Source organism: Solanum stenotomum, chromosome 11 (assembly GCF_019186545.1).
Source record: "Solanum stenotomum isolate F172 chromosome 11, ASM1918654v1, whole genome shotgun sequence".
NCBI lineage: Eukaryota > Viridiplantae > Streptophyta > Magnoliopsida > Solanales > Solanaceae > Solanum > Solanum stenotomum.
The window spans coordinates 38934585-38949003 of record NC_064292.1 but is presented as its reverse complement, the minus strand read 5'-3'; the positions used below and the strand labels follow the sequence as shown (position 1 = coordinate 38949003).

General features: G+C 30.5%; 1 protein-coding gene across 1 annotated transcript in view; it reads left to right on the top strand.

Moving 5' to 3' along the window:
- Positions 1-12367: 12367 nt before the first annotated feature.
- LOC125845428 (trimethyltridecatetraene synthase-like) overlaps positions 12368-14419 on the top strand; it is a 16623-nt gene continuing 14571 nt past the window's right edge. Inside the window, exon 1 of the mRNA XM_049524931.1 lies at positions 12368-13292. Within this exon, the coding sequence (XP_049380888.1) occupies positions 12408-13292 (885 nt within the window). The 5' untranslated portion in view covers positions 12368-12407. The remainder of the gene's footprint in view (positions 13293-14419) is intronic.

Below are 14419 nucleotides of genomic sequence, written 5' to 3'. Positions count from 1 at the left end.
TTTTTGGTAGGTGAGGAATTCATTTCAAAGATTTTACTATAATATTCTTTTGCTAAGTGTTTTAATTTTGATATCTCTTTAATATTATTTGTGATATATTCTAGATATAACATATCTTGGGTTCTTAGGTACATGCATAAATTTTCTTCCATTAATTGTTCTAATAGTTTTATATTTTCCATAAATTCTGTCCAATATTGTAAATATTCGTAGTTCATTTTTGTCTGAATTTATTTCTAAATCATACCATTCTATTCTTTCAAGGTCTAAATCATGTAGGTCTATTTCATACCATTGTTGGTTTAATATATCTTCTGATTCGTTATCATTAAATAATTTTTCCCATATTATTCTCCTTAATTCAATTATTTCTATACCTTTAAGTATATATAAGATTAAAGTTTCATAGTTCTTTACCATTTCATCATGCATGTATGTAGTCATGTTCTTTATCATGCAGATTTTGATTTTCAATTATTCCTTCCTATTATATTCATAATTGATTAAATTCATATTAGATTATTATGGATTAGATTATCTGTTTATCATGTTCTCCTGTCACTACTAGCATCGTACTTTAGCGGATACTTCCACCTTATCAGCGCCTCAACTTTGTTTACTCCCCTAAACGGTTTTCCTCGCCTACTGGTTTCAACATTAGGATGACATAGTATAGAAGTTTTCTCCCTGTTTCCAGTGTGCTAATAAACTAGAAATCATGATTCAAATAATTCTAATACATAATAAATAACATAAATTTATTCAATCATATATATGATATTCAGGAATATATGAAATTAGTTTTGCATATTTTTTGAACAATATATCTTTGTCTCTTGCTTATCCATGATATCTGAAGTTTGTTCCATTATCTATTAAATATGAATAGCTTAAGTATTAAATATTGAGAGAATGTTTATGAAAGTGCTTTGTTTATTTCCGTCTGTCTTTTTTGTTATATGTACATTCCTTTATATTGAAAGGAAATCCTATCTACTGCACTTTCAAATTTTATCTCTACAGTAATGCATAATAATGCATTACTTTACAATAATGCACAATAATGTGCTACTTACACCTACCATACCTACTACTTACACGTGCCCATACTCTTTTAATTTGTCCATACTATATGACTTTTTAACACTATCATAATTTACACTACACAATAATGCACACTCCACTTTACACTTGTCTTCTTACAATAAGACACAATAAGACTAATAATATTTACATGGTACTTTTTTATATTATTTGCTTTTGGCCATATCTATTCTTTGCCTTATCTTTTTATTTTTGTCTTCTTCTTCTTGTCTTCTTCTTCTTATTTTCTTTCGTCTCTATCTTATTTGATCATTCCAGCTGGACATCGGGAATCACATTATCTTCTCCATTACATTTTGTACATATATGGTCAGAATATTTATGTCCAATTAGGTTACAATATCTGGTTAATAGTTCTGACGAAATAAATCTAGTCTTGAGTGCTCTTGTCGTAGGTCTTTCTTCTGGTTTTAATAATGATAAAATCCATCGCTGGACTTCATCCATAGCTGCTTTCCTTAGTTCTCTTGAATTAGAATATATCATTAACTGGTCTCTAGAGTAGTAACTCCATATAGCATTTCGTTTAAATAATTGTTTGCTAACTCTTGTATAATAGTTGATATACCAATTATTCTTTTATTGGCATAAAAACTTGGCATCTCTATTTTTTGTATTTCTTCTTGTTGTCCGATATCATCAGGTATAATCATATCTTTGGTTAATCCTATCTTAATAACTTGAATTGGAGGTTTTATCTCCTCGTATAATATCTCCGCTGGTGCTGTATAAAACTTTATATAAAATAAATTTCCTTTGGTAACTCTTTTATATGTGACGAATGGTTTGTGTAATTCTGGTATTTCACTTATCTCTTCTCCATCGTATGTATATACGATATTTAATAGTCCATAATTGTAACATGTTCTTACTAAATTGGCGTTAGTTTTTGGTTGTACAATTAACTTGTTATAACCTTGTAATTTTTGGGTTAGGTAGTCTTGATTTGGTTCTTTGGTTGTAGTGGATCTAGGATTACGGTTTAAATAGGTTTGGATTTTGTATATGTTTTCAATATTGGTTCTCGTAACATGGTTATATAATTTTTTCTCGTTTTGTAGGCTATCTGCATAAGTTGAGGTTTGGGGTTCCATAGCCAATGTGTTTTTTGGTGTTCTCGGAGTAAATGATCTTTCAAATAGCTGGTTCAAGTTTGTATTCTTATGTTGTTTTTCACTAACTTGTTTGCTCGTACCTGCAGCTGTATTTAAACAAACATTATGGGTTTTAAGGTGTTTCCCAACGTCACCTTTTAGGTCTGGATTTTTAAAGTCTTTCGATCGACTTAGCTCCGCATTTTTATAGTCATGCTGATGACTTCGTATTTGTTGTAGCTCTTTGTCAATATTTTCTACTTTTGTGCAAAGTAGGTTCATAGCTTTGAGTATTTCTTCTATAGTATTTTCTTTTTCAGTCTGTGTAGCTTTGTCTTGATAAGTAATCTGCAATAACATTCTTGTCAGTTTTTATCACTTCAATAGTAAATGTAAAATTTAATAAATTTAATACCAATCTTCTCATTTCTTTCGTAGTTACCGAATCTTATATTTTTCTTGTTAGCCACCATTTTACTTGTGTATTATCGGTCCTTATAATAAATTTGTTATATACAATATATGGTTCAAATGATAGTAAACATTTATATACTGAATATAATTCTTTCCTATTTATTTCTCATCTTATTTTTGTATTAGTAAATGTGCCTGAATAATATCTACAATGATGTTCTATTTTTTCTTTATCATACCTATATTTTAAGACTCCTCCATAACTTTTTTCACTGGCGTCTGATTCTACTATATAAGTAATTTTTTTTTGTTTTCATCTGGAAAATATAGTATAGGTTGGTTCTTACATAATAGTTTTAAAAATTAAAATTTCAAAATTTTAAAATAATTCAAGTCTGCATTATTTAGTAATTTTGAATTTAAAAATTTAAAAATCCATATATATTTTAAACGAATTCTTTTTAAAAATTAGAAAGTTACCACAGTTAATATAACTCTTCTCTATTTTTTTTTATTTTCTTAAAAATAACTGATTCAACAGGTGGCTAATGTTTAAATTTTTTTGGACTCTAATTTTTATTCTAATTAGAATATAGATTTTTATCCCATGTATTTGTGAGTACAAGCGTGAATAAGTAACTAAATATTGTCATGTTTCTTTATATATTTACCAAAATTAATTTTTTAATCACAATTAAAATGTAAATTTGAAGTTTTAAATACTTTTGAACTATACAGTTTTAAATACTTTTGAAATACTTTTTAATAAAAAAAAACAATGAAACTTCACAATTAAAAGAAATCGAATTTGTCACACGTTGATTCTTTTTCAAAAATAATACTCAACAAATAAATAAAAATTTAAGAGCCTTTAAAATTTAAATCACAAAAAAAATTGTCAATAATTTTTTTTAAAAAAAAAACAAAACTGCTAATTCAAAAGTATTGGAACTTCCACCCGCGTTTGTGGTCATATAGTAATATTTCTTTCTTTTCCACAATCTCTGTATCATTTTGCATTTATGGATGATTTTCTTGAAAAACTTTTAGGGCTTCAATTTACAATATATATATATGAAAGAAGATCGTTTAAGTTTTACCAAAAAAGAAGAATGGAGTTATGGAGATTATATATTTGTTCTCAATTTCATATTTGTGTTGTTACGAAATGGATTTGAAATGCATTTTCATTTCATTTATGTTTTTTTTTATGTATTCGTATTATTTTTTATCAACATTATAAAATTAGAGCTATGATTTTATAGGGTTTAAGTACTTTTAGGACTTTATCACATATTGAAAAATTTTCCACCAGGTAATACTCAAAACTTGAAAGTCTTTATTTTCTTTTTATGTTATATTTTCTTAATTATAAATAAAATTCAAATTATGAGATTTGCTACAAGAATTCTTATGAAAAATGTTTCTCCATTTAAACTCAACTCATATCTTCATCAATCTAAGTGTATTGATAAGGTATAGATTTCTATTAACCTTAAAAGTTTTTACTTTGTGCTTAATTAAATCATCTATATATTTTTTAAATATTTGATCATTATTTCTTCTAAAGATGTGGAAGTCATAAAATGAGAAGAAACATGTACATGGTTAATTTTGTCATTACTATATTATTAACCCACCATTACGGAAAAATCATTGTATTCTCCAATTTTCGGTTTCAATTAATTAAATTTAAAATAGAAACTAAAAAAATTATTAAAAACTATCAATTTACAAAAAAGATGCAACAAAAAAAAAAAAAATAGAAAAAACTGTCAATTGACATAATCAAAAGCGGTCAATTGACAAGATTATTTAAAGTTTGTTTCTAAAATATTAGGTAATAAAGTCTGAAATATATCCGAACTTTGATCAAAATTGCTGTAACAATCTCAAACTTTGGGCATGACCTATTACCCTCTGCATAGTGCATGGGGGTAATAAGTCCCGCCCAAAATTTGAGATTGTTACAACAATTTTGGTCAAAGTTCGAATATATTTCGAACCCTTTTCCCAAAATTTTAATTTAAATTCTAATAATTCTTAGGACAATATTAAAAGAATTTTGAAAAGAAACAAAAATTAATATTGAATATTTAAAATATCATATTTCATAAAACCTAATAATGGTATTTAATAAGCTGTCAATGTAATAATATTTAATTTAAACTAAAACATAAAATATAACTTGATTACATAAGAGTTTGCATACCTCTTAAGGATCAAATCCTTGGCGAAATTCCTCGAATATCGCAAGAATCTTGAACGCTTGAAGCTTTTCTCTCTTTTTCTCCTCTTGAACTCCTCTCAAAAACCCTAAGCGCATTTAGGAATAGCTAAAACTGATTCCAATCAGTTTAGACCCTTAAAAGGTTAACAAAAACGAGCAAGGTTAGTGGGTAAGGAAAAGACCAAAATACCCCTCATTAATTCAGGTAAATTTCCTTAACTGGACAGATTGAACTCAAACGGGCATATCTTTCTCATCCGAACTCGAATTTCAGCAAACTTGGCGGCGTTTGAAAGAGGACTCAAAGATCTTTCATTTGATACCTTATGGGTCTCCTAACTCATCTGTGCTAAAAGTTATGGTCCTTTGAAGTTGACCCAAAACTTAAAAGAACTTACGAATGACTTGAATGAATTCTCTGTAGTTCTTTTTGAAACTCAATGTGCTACATCTAGTGACCTTAACACTTAAGAAAATTTAAATTCCTCGGTAAAATCTTACTCACAACGAAGAATATTTCGAGTCTTAGCTCAAAAAAATTTCGGGGTGTTACACCTTACCTTGGGTGCCTTAGGAGGGGTTTTGGAGTCGTTCTTGTCTATTTTCTCATTTCAAAGGTGGGAGGAAAATAAAAGATGACACATTAATTAGGCTGCAAAATTTTCATCAGCCAGGTTTAGTGCCTGCAAACTACTATAGTGGTGTCGCCATAACAGGAAGCCTCCCGCTATGGCGGACTGACATTTGCCTGGCCCAAAAATAAATTTGCGTAAGAAATTCTCGTTTGCTCAAATTTTAAAAATTCTTGCACCGCACTTTCAGAACTTTAGGACTCCGCACGAGGTTCCCTTTAGTAACGATGGTTCAGATAATTACAGTAAGGTTGGGGGTTGCAGAAAATAGATACTTTTTATTTATTTATATTTGTTGGAAAAAAATTCTTACTATAATTTATTTTAAATTATTATTTTTCATCCAAATATCACATGTCCTTTTTTAGTTACTCCTCATGTCATATCATCCGCGAGTGTATTACACATGTTTGTTATTTTAGTTGATCGTCAAAAAAGTGTCAGAATGACATAGTGAAATCCTACTTGATATGTTTAAAATGAACAAGATTTATTTAAAGTATCCAAGTGAAAATTGATGTCAACTTTAATGGGCTATCGATAAATTTTATCTATTTAAAATAAAGTTAGAATGTACATATTTTTTATCCGTGTATAGAAATCAAACTCAATGTTTAGTCGCCTTTGGAAATATTAAGGCTTACTTTTCAAAATTGTCTTAAAAAAGTTCCAAACTCTTTACTAAACGTATCAATATCAAGCCTTTAAATACTATCAGCTGCAGGCCCCTCCCTAATGCTAGTAGATTTTTCAATAAATTATTTAACTTGTTTGAATTAAGGCCATTTTACATAAATAATATAATATAAATATTTTTTCCGAATTATGGTACAATATGTACTCTTACCGAAAGTAACATTAATAACGAGGAAAGGATCAAAATTGTCCTTTCTATTTGAATTAAGAATCAAAGTAATCCTTGTGTTTTAACATGGAGCACTAATAGTCCTCCATGTTTCAACAATTGATACACTTCTGAAACCCTTACTAACTGCTGTTTAAATTCTAACGGAACTTCTCTTTTGCACGTGAGAAAGGTTTCCACCATTGCCAAAAAATCTTCCCTTCTTTTCCTTCAATAGTAGCTATCCATAATTTCATAATTTCGATTTCCTGCGAAATAAATAAAATCAAAATAAAAAGACTTCGGAGAATTGTGCCAGAACTGTACGTGCCAAAACAGCAGCACCAAAATTGCCTCTAAATCAGCATTAAACTTGCATCAATACCACGACCAGAAAACATCAGAACTGTGCCAGAAATAGCAGTAGAAAATCACTATAACAGCAGCAAAATAGCTACAAAACTGCACGAGAAAAGCTCCAAAAACAGACCCCGAAATTGCACCAAAACAGCAGCTCCATATTCGCACTAAAACAACACTAAAATTGCACCAAAAAAGCACCAGATTCTCATAGAAACTACACCAAAAAGAAAATAAACTGTTCTGGCACAGTTCTCCAAAGTCTTTTTATTTTGATTTTATTTGTTCCACAGAGAAATAGAAGTTATTAAATTATCGATAGCTACTATGGAAGATTTTTTGGCAATGGTGGAAACCTTTTTCACGTGCAAAAGAGAAGTTTCGTTGGAATTTAGACGGTTGTTAGTAAGGGGTCGTTTGGTTTGAAAATGAGTTATGATGGGATAAGTTATGTTGGGATAAGTTATGTTGGGATTAGTTATGATGAGATAAGTTGTGTTGGGATTATTTTTTATTGAGTGTTTGGTTTGTTGTATTCAAAATAATAAATTTTAAGAATAATTTATTTGTTTACAAAAATGCCCTTCATTAATGTAAAAAGTGATATAACAAAAGGGTTGAAAGAGACATTTTTGTCATTTACCTATTTTATCCCGGGATAAGTTATTCCGGGATTACTATACCACCCAAGGAGAGGGATAACTTATCCCGGTACTAATTATTAATCCCAGGATAAGTTATCCCGAACTTGCCAACCAAACAACAAAATAAGCGGGACTATAATTTAATTCCGGGACTATTTGGTATTATCCCTCACACCAAACGATCCCTAAGGGTATCAAAAGTGTACCAATTGTTGAAATATGGAGGACTATTAGTGCTCCATGTTAAAACACAAGGATTAGTTTTATTCTTAATTCAAACATAAAGGACAATTTTGATCTTTTCCTGATTAATAGCAAAACACATTTTCTCTTTATATTTATCTCTTCCATTAATTGTCCAATTTGTTTCCTCTTTTCTTTTTATATTCTCTCTCTTCCATTAATACATTTTCATTCTCTCTTTCTCTTTTATTCTATTATTTTTTTGGAATTTTTTCGGAAAAATCTTTTTGGCCAGAATAATATTTTATCTATGTTATTTTACCTTTTAAAACATTTTTACCCTTTTACCTTTAATACTTTTAAACTAAAAAATGGAAAAATATTAGTTTATTTTAAAATTAAAGAAAATATTATAGTTTTTTTAATTATCTGGTTAAATTTTGGCCAAATTTTTCTAGGTCAGTTAGTACTTCCCTATTTTCTCTCTTTCATTCTTTTCATTTCTTCAGACATTTTTTCTCTCATTTTCTTTTGACAAAAGGGTCTGGTGGATCCTTGTACTTGTATGTGTTTGTATTATGGATCCTTCTACTTAACCCTTTATCAACTAAACCCTTAAACTCAATCAAAAAATGACTGTTAAACCCCTCTTACCATGTGTATAGCTCACTCTCCCTTGAATAGATGACATGTCAATTCCATGTCACTTAAATGAATATCACATCATAATTATATGTATTAACTATTTAAAAAATATATTAATTTATCCTTTAAAGTAAATTTTGGGTCTCCACTCGTCTTCTACTCGATCCAGTCGTGAAATGACAAAAATCCACCGGAGAAAGCTGCCACAACCACCACTCATCTTGTCGGCAAGACCACAAATACTTTTTCCCTCACACGTCTCTATCTCCGTCGATCACCTTTTACATTTTCCTTTCATTCTTCTCCAACCTCAACAAATCTAAGTCGTCTCACCATAACTCCGGTTGCCAAAACCTCTTCACCCGTTGTGACCAGCTCCTAGCCGCTCAGCTGCCTCGTTCTCCCCTTCACTGTCTTTCTTTCTCTGCACCACCAGTGATCCCCTGCAAAACACCAAGGACCTCCTATCATCGCCGCCTCCCTCGAACCAACAGGAGACTCCTTGCCGCCTCCGTCGAACCAGCATGCCATAGGACCCCTTGTCGCCTCCGGCGTATAGATCGTCTAAAGAAAATGAAAGAAAAAAAAAGGGTTGAGCAAGGATGGGGATGTCTGAAAAAGTAGGTGGGTGGGGTGAAGAAGAAGGGTTTTTATTTTTTTATTTTTAAATTAATAATTTTATTCTTTTATAATTTTAATATTTGTTAATTTTAAATATGGAGTACACTTGCCTTAACACGCGTGTATTCACGCTCTCTAGCCAACTCAGCCATCTTAATGTCACATAAGCATGTTCAGTGGTCAGAGAGATTTAGTATATTGAATATTATTGAGTTTAAGGGTCCAGTTGATAACAAGTTAAATAGAAGAATCCATAATACAAACGCATACAAGTATAAGGGTCCATCAGACCCTTTTGCCTTTTCTTTTCTTACATCATTTTCCTTCTCTTTTCTTCCATCATTTTCTCTCTCTTTCATTTTTCTATTTTCTTTAGTCATTTTTTTGCTCTCATTTTCTTTTCTTGTGTCATTTTCTTTCACTTTCTCTTTTCTTCCATCATTGTCTATAGCTCTCTACTAAACATATCATTTTCAGGTCTTTAAATACTAGTAGCTAGCCATCCCTCCTCCAATTCAACACGTGCCTCAAGAATACCACACACTCAAGGTGTTTTAAATTATTATCGGTGATGGAAATATCTTAATTTTTATAGCCTTTGCAAGGCTATTAGTAGCTTTTCTCTCGAAAATTTCCAACCATCCCAAAAGAATATTAACTACTAAATTCTCAATAATCTTATATATGATTATTGGACAAAAACTGTCAAGATTTTCCTAAGAAAATATCTTACTTTTGTAGAACTGCTAGCAACAGCTCAAAGAACAAAAAGTTTTGTAGAAGGTGAGAGCTTCACCTATGTTCGAAGGCTCGTAAGATTTAGTGCGATGACAATGGAAACAGTTTTTTGAAATATTTATGAGATTTTAAGTGAATAATTTGTGTTTTTGATAGTCATTAACTAAAATGCTTTAGTTTTTTTTTTTTTTATATATATATATATATATACTAATTAAAAACACCTAAGCTGATTTTCTAGGTAATAAAAATATTTTGATTTAGTTATTAAAACACCTAAGATGGTTTTCTACGTAATACAAATGTTTTGATTGAGTGACTAACGTTTTCTACCAAACAAAGTTTACAATTTTCTGAGATATTTTAAGAAGATCAGGGGACCTTGATTGCTATAGCTACAAACTTCCAATTAAATTCTATTTATTACATGGGTCCCTAGGGATGGCAATGGGGTGGGGCGAATGTGGGGAGGCAGAGGCGGATCTAGGATTTAGAGTCACTGGGTGCCAAGCAGAGGCGAACTCACATGATTTGATAGGGGTGCACGTGCATCTGTTAACTTCAACAAAAAATCATGCGTATATATGTATATCTATCGTGAGAAACTGGCACAAAGTAGAATATAATCAACAGTGCACCCATAAGAAGCGTAGGGGTACCCTTGTTTAGTTGGTACAAGCCAGAGGAATCACTCGCGAGAATACAGTTCAAATCTAGCGAGAGTTTTATTTCATTATTTTTATTTTAAGTTTAGCTTGGAAAATCATATTTGAGCCATTAGTTACCAACAAATACTACATTATTCATTAATTGTAGTAAAAGTTTCTTTAACTACCTAAATTAAGATAGTATATATTGGTGCATTGAAATCTTCAAATTTTGGATTCGTCTCTAATGCCCAATAGACTCGATTAAATCAATTTTAGATTCAAATAGAATTATTCGTCTTGTGGCTGGATGGGAGAGCGGGATTGGGCGACGGACGGAAGGCTAAAGCTTTAATTAATGACAGATTTTTGTTGTTCAAAAGTTTAAAGGAAGAGCCAGGGTTTTAATGGTGAAGATTTTTTTTTTTTTTTTTATGTTTAATCAAATAAAAAAAAGTCAAAGAGTTAAATTAAATTAGTTAAAAAACAATTATTGATTATTACTTAATAATAAGTTAAGAAGTAAAAAAAATAATCAAAAAACAAAAGAGAATGTGCCTTGTAGTTTTTAAAAAAAACATTGCCGCCAGTTAAAACGAAAAACTAAAACAAAAAAGGGCTGCTGCAATTGAGCTCAACCCGCCCCACCCCCGCCCCGCAACGCCCCATTGCCATCCCTACTGGTCCCTTTTGTCAAACTTTAAAACCTACTAGTTTTAGTAGATACTAAATACTCTTTCCATTTTTTTTANAAAGTCAAAGAGTTAAATTAAATTAGTTAAAAAACAATTATTGATTACTACTTGATAATAAGTTAACAAGTAAAAAAAATAATCAAAAAACAAAAGAGAATGTGCCTTGTAGGTTTTTAAAAAAACATTGCCGCCAGTTAAAACGAAAAACTAAAACAAAAAAGGGCTGCCTGCAATTGAGCTCAACCCGCCCCACCCCTGCCCCGCAACGCCCCATTGCCATCCCTACTGGTCCCTTTTGTCAAACTTTAAAACCTACTAGTTTTAGTAGATACTAAATATTCTTTCCATTTTTTTTAGTTGTCATGTATATTAAAAATACTTGTTTTAAAATAGTTGTCGATTTAAACAATCAAGAGAGAATTTACAAAAAAATTCCAACTTTGCAATTAACATTTATTATTCTATAATTAAGAGGCACATTAACAGGGGCGGAGCTACTGTATCAGAAGGGGGTTTGGGCGAATCCCCTAGCTTTTTCGTAGACTCTATATTTATATAAAAATATGAAATTAAATCTATATATACATTTCCAGCAAACCCACAAACAAAGTGAAACGATTGGCCCAATGATGTCTGTGCACCCAGCGAAAATGCTCGGCCCCCTGGTCGTGGGTTCGAAACTCTATTTTTGGGATAATTTCATACATGGTTTTATATAAAAAGAATTTTAGAAAAATAAGGATTAAGGATTAACTAAATTATATGTGGGTTTAATATATATTTTTTTAAAAAAAATTGGTAAATGTAAAAAATAGGAAAAATAGTATTTGTGTTGTACTCTAAAACAATATCTGACTATTGATTTCTACTTAGACATCCAGAAAAGTTTAACTCAGTTTTTTTTTTCAAAAGTTAGGGTTTTAACTTTTATTATTGATTTGATTGCTACCATCCAAATTCTGGGCTCCTGTATGTACTCTTTCTTTCTCTTTTCATTTTTTTTCTTATTTGTTTACTTTGACACGGTATGATTATCTATTCAAAAATTGATTTTTAATCTTTGATTTTAGGGTTATCCCACATATTGATAATTTATTATATTAAAATAATTGTTGTTTGCTTTTCAAAATTTTAAGTTTTGATGGCAGACTTGGAGTGCTGGTTCAAGGTGATAGTGAAACTAGTAAATTTATTTTAGGTATCAAAATATTAATAGTGAATTTAATAATTTTTTTTAACCTCACTTATAACAATATTGAAGATTATAGTAAAAATGTAAAAAGTTTGATGGTGATTACTTTAAGTTAAGATCATTGCTCTATTTTAAAATTTAGAACCTTCTGGTCTGAAATCCTGGCTTCATGCCTCTGGGTACATATAAAGATAAATATTAAAGAATTAATAAAAGATATATTGGTCAAACAAATGAATTTTCTTATATGACAACTAAGAAAGAACTGAGTGAGTGAGGAGTAAATAAATGAAGATTTTTGTGCCGACAGTTGCTAGCTAGCTAGCTATATATTCAAGTGCACACAATAGTCCATTGTACAATAATGGAGATTTCTTTTTCGTCAGCATTTATAGCGTTGGCATGGCTACTAGCATTAGCTGTTATATCTAAAGTTATGAACCATATTCTATGCCCTAAAAGAAATGTACCACCAGGTCCGAGGCCATGGCCAATTATTGGCAATTTGAACCTTATTGGTTCACTCCCACATGAGTCTTTGCACAATCTTTCACAAAAATATGGAGATTTAATGCTCCTAAAGTTCGGTTCCAAGCCTGTTCTCATAGCATCATCTCCAGAAATGGCTAAAGAGATTCTAAAAACACCTGATGCTATCTTTCCTTCTCGTCCTGCATTGACTGCTGGTAAGTATATTAGCTTTAACCACTCAGACGTGTCATGGGCACCTTATGGTGCACATTGGCGTCAATCTAGAAAGATCTACCAAACCGAGATATTTAGTCCTAAAAGGCTTGAATCGTTTAAGTACATTCGTGTTGAGGAAAGGAGAAATCTCATTTCTCGTCTTCATGTTCTATCAGGAAAGCAAATTTTTCTCCGCAATCATTTGACAGAATTTACCCTTAGCACTATAAGTAGGATGGTTATGAGTAGCACGTACCATAGGGATGAATCAATTGAAAATTTGCAAGGTATGTTAGATGAATGGTTTATCCTTGGTGGGGTGATTAATATTGGGGATTGGATACCTTGGCTTAATTGGCTTGACTTGCAAGGGTACATCAAAAGAATGAAGGCTTTGAATAAAAAGTTGAGAGAATTTTTTAAGTATGTACTTGAAGATCACAAGGCTAAAGGAAAGGAGGATTCTGTTCCAAAGGACATGGTTGATGTCTTGTTGCAACTAGTAGATGACCCTAATCTTGAAGTTAAGATTACCACCGATAACCTAATGGGATTAATCCTTGTAAGTTTTCTCCCTTTTTTTGTTTTCTTTTACATTAATGAAAATGCTTTTGAATTATGCAAAATGGGAAAATGCATAAGTACCCCAGCCTATGCCCGAAATTCCAGTGACACACCTAATCTTTACTAAGGTTCTATTACCCCCCAAACTTATTTTATATGTAATATTCTACCCCTTTTTGGCCTACGTGGCACTATCTTGTGGGCCCAACTCATGTTGACAATTTTTTTAAGGATAGTGTCACGTAGGCCGAAAAGGGGTAGAATATTATAGATAAATTAAGTTCGGGGGGGGGGGGGGNGACCTTAGTAAAGGTTAGGTGTGTCTCTGGGATTTCGGGCATAGGCTGGAGGGGTACTTAAGCATTTTCCCTATGCAAAATTGAACAAAAATGTTCTCAACTAATAGTTTGATCTAAAAATGTTCTTGTCGCCAATAGTTTGGTAAAAACATGTCTCTATTGTTACTTAATGAGTTGAAAATACTCTTTTTTTCTAAATAAATATTATTTATTTTCTTTTCATAAACACATTCTAATATTACTAATAATAATTTTGTTTATTTTCATACTTCAAGTCAAAAAAGATTTAGAAATACAACTATTTTCTATTGTTTAGATTTTTTTTTTTTATGTTTATTGAAATGAAACTAATGATACGGTTTCTATGATCTTATATATATGTCATATATTATTGGTTAAAAAGGTACATGTAGTTATTCTATTTTTATTGATAGTATGAAATTAAGAAAGAAAAATTGATTTATTCCTACTTATTTACTAAGTGATTTTAAAAGGAAAAAAACAAGAATATGATCTTTTAAAAGTAATATTGTTATTAGGAATAAAATGTGTTTAAGAAGAAAAGAAATAGTAATATATATATTAGGAAAATGAAAATTTTGACACATTAAATAATAATAAGGGATTTTTTTAACAAAATTCTTGATAGCATAAGAACTTTTAGATCAAACTATTAACTAAAGACATTTTTGATCATTTTCACATAATTGAGGGATATTTTTAATCCTTTTTCTATAATTAATAGTTTTTATGGTGCAAAAGTTAATTAATTAATTAATACTATTCAATAAAGGGGTTGACCAATTTTTAGTAGTTTTTCTATTAT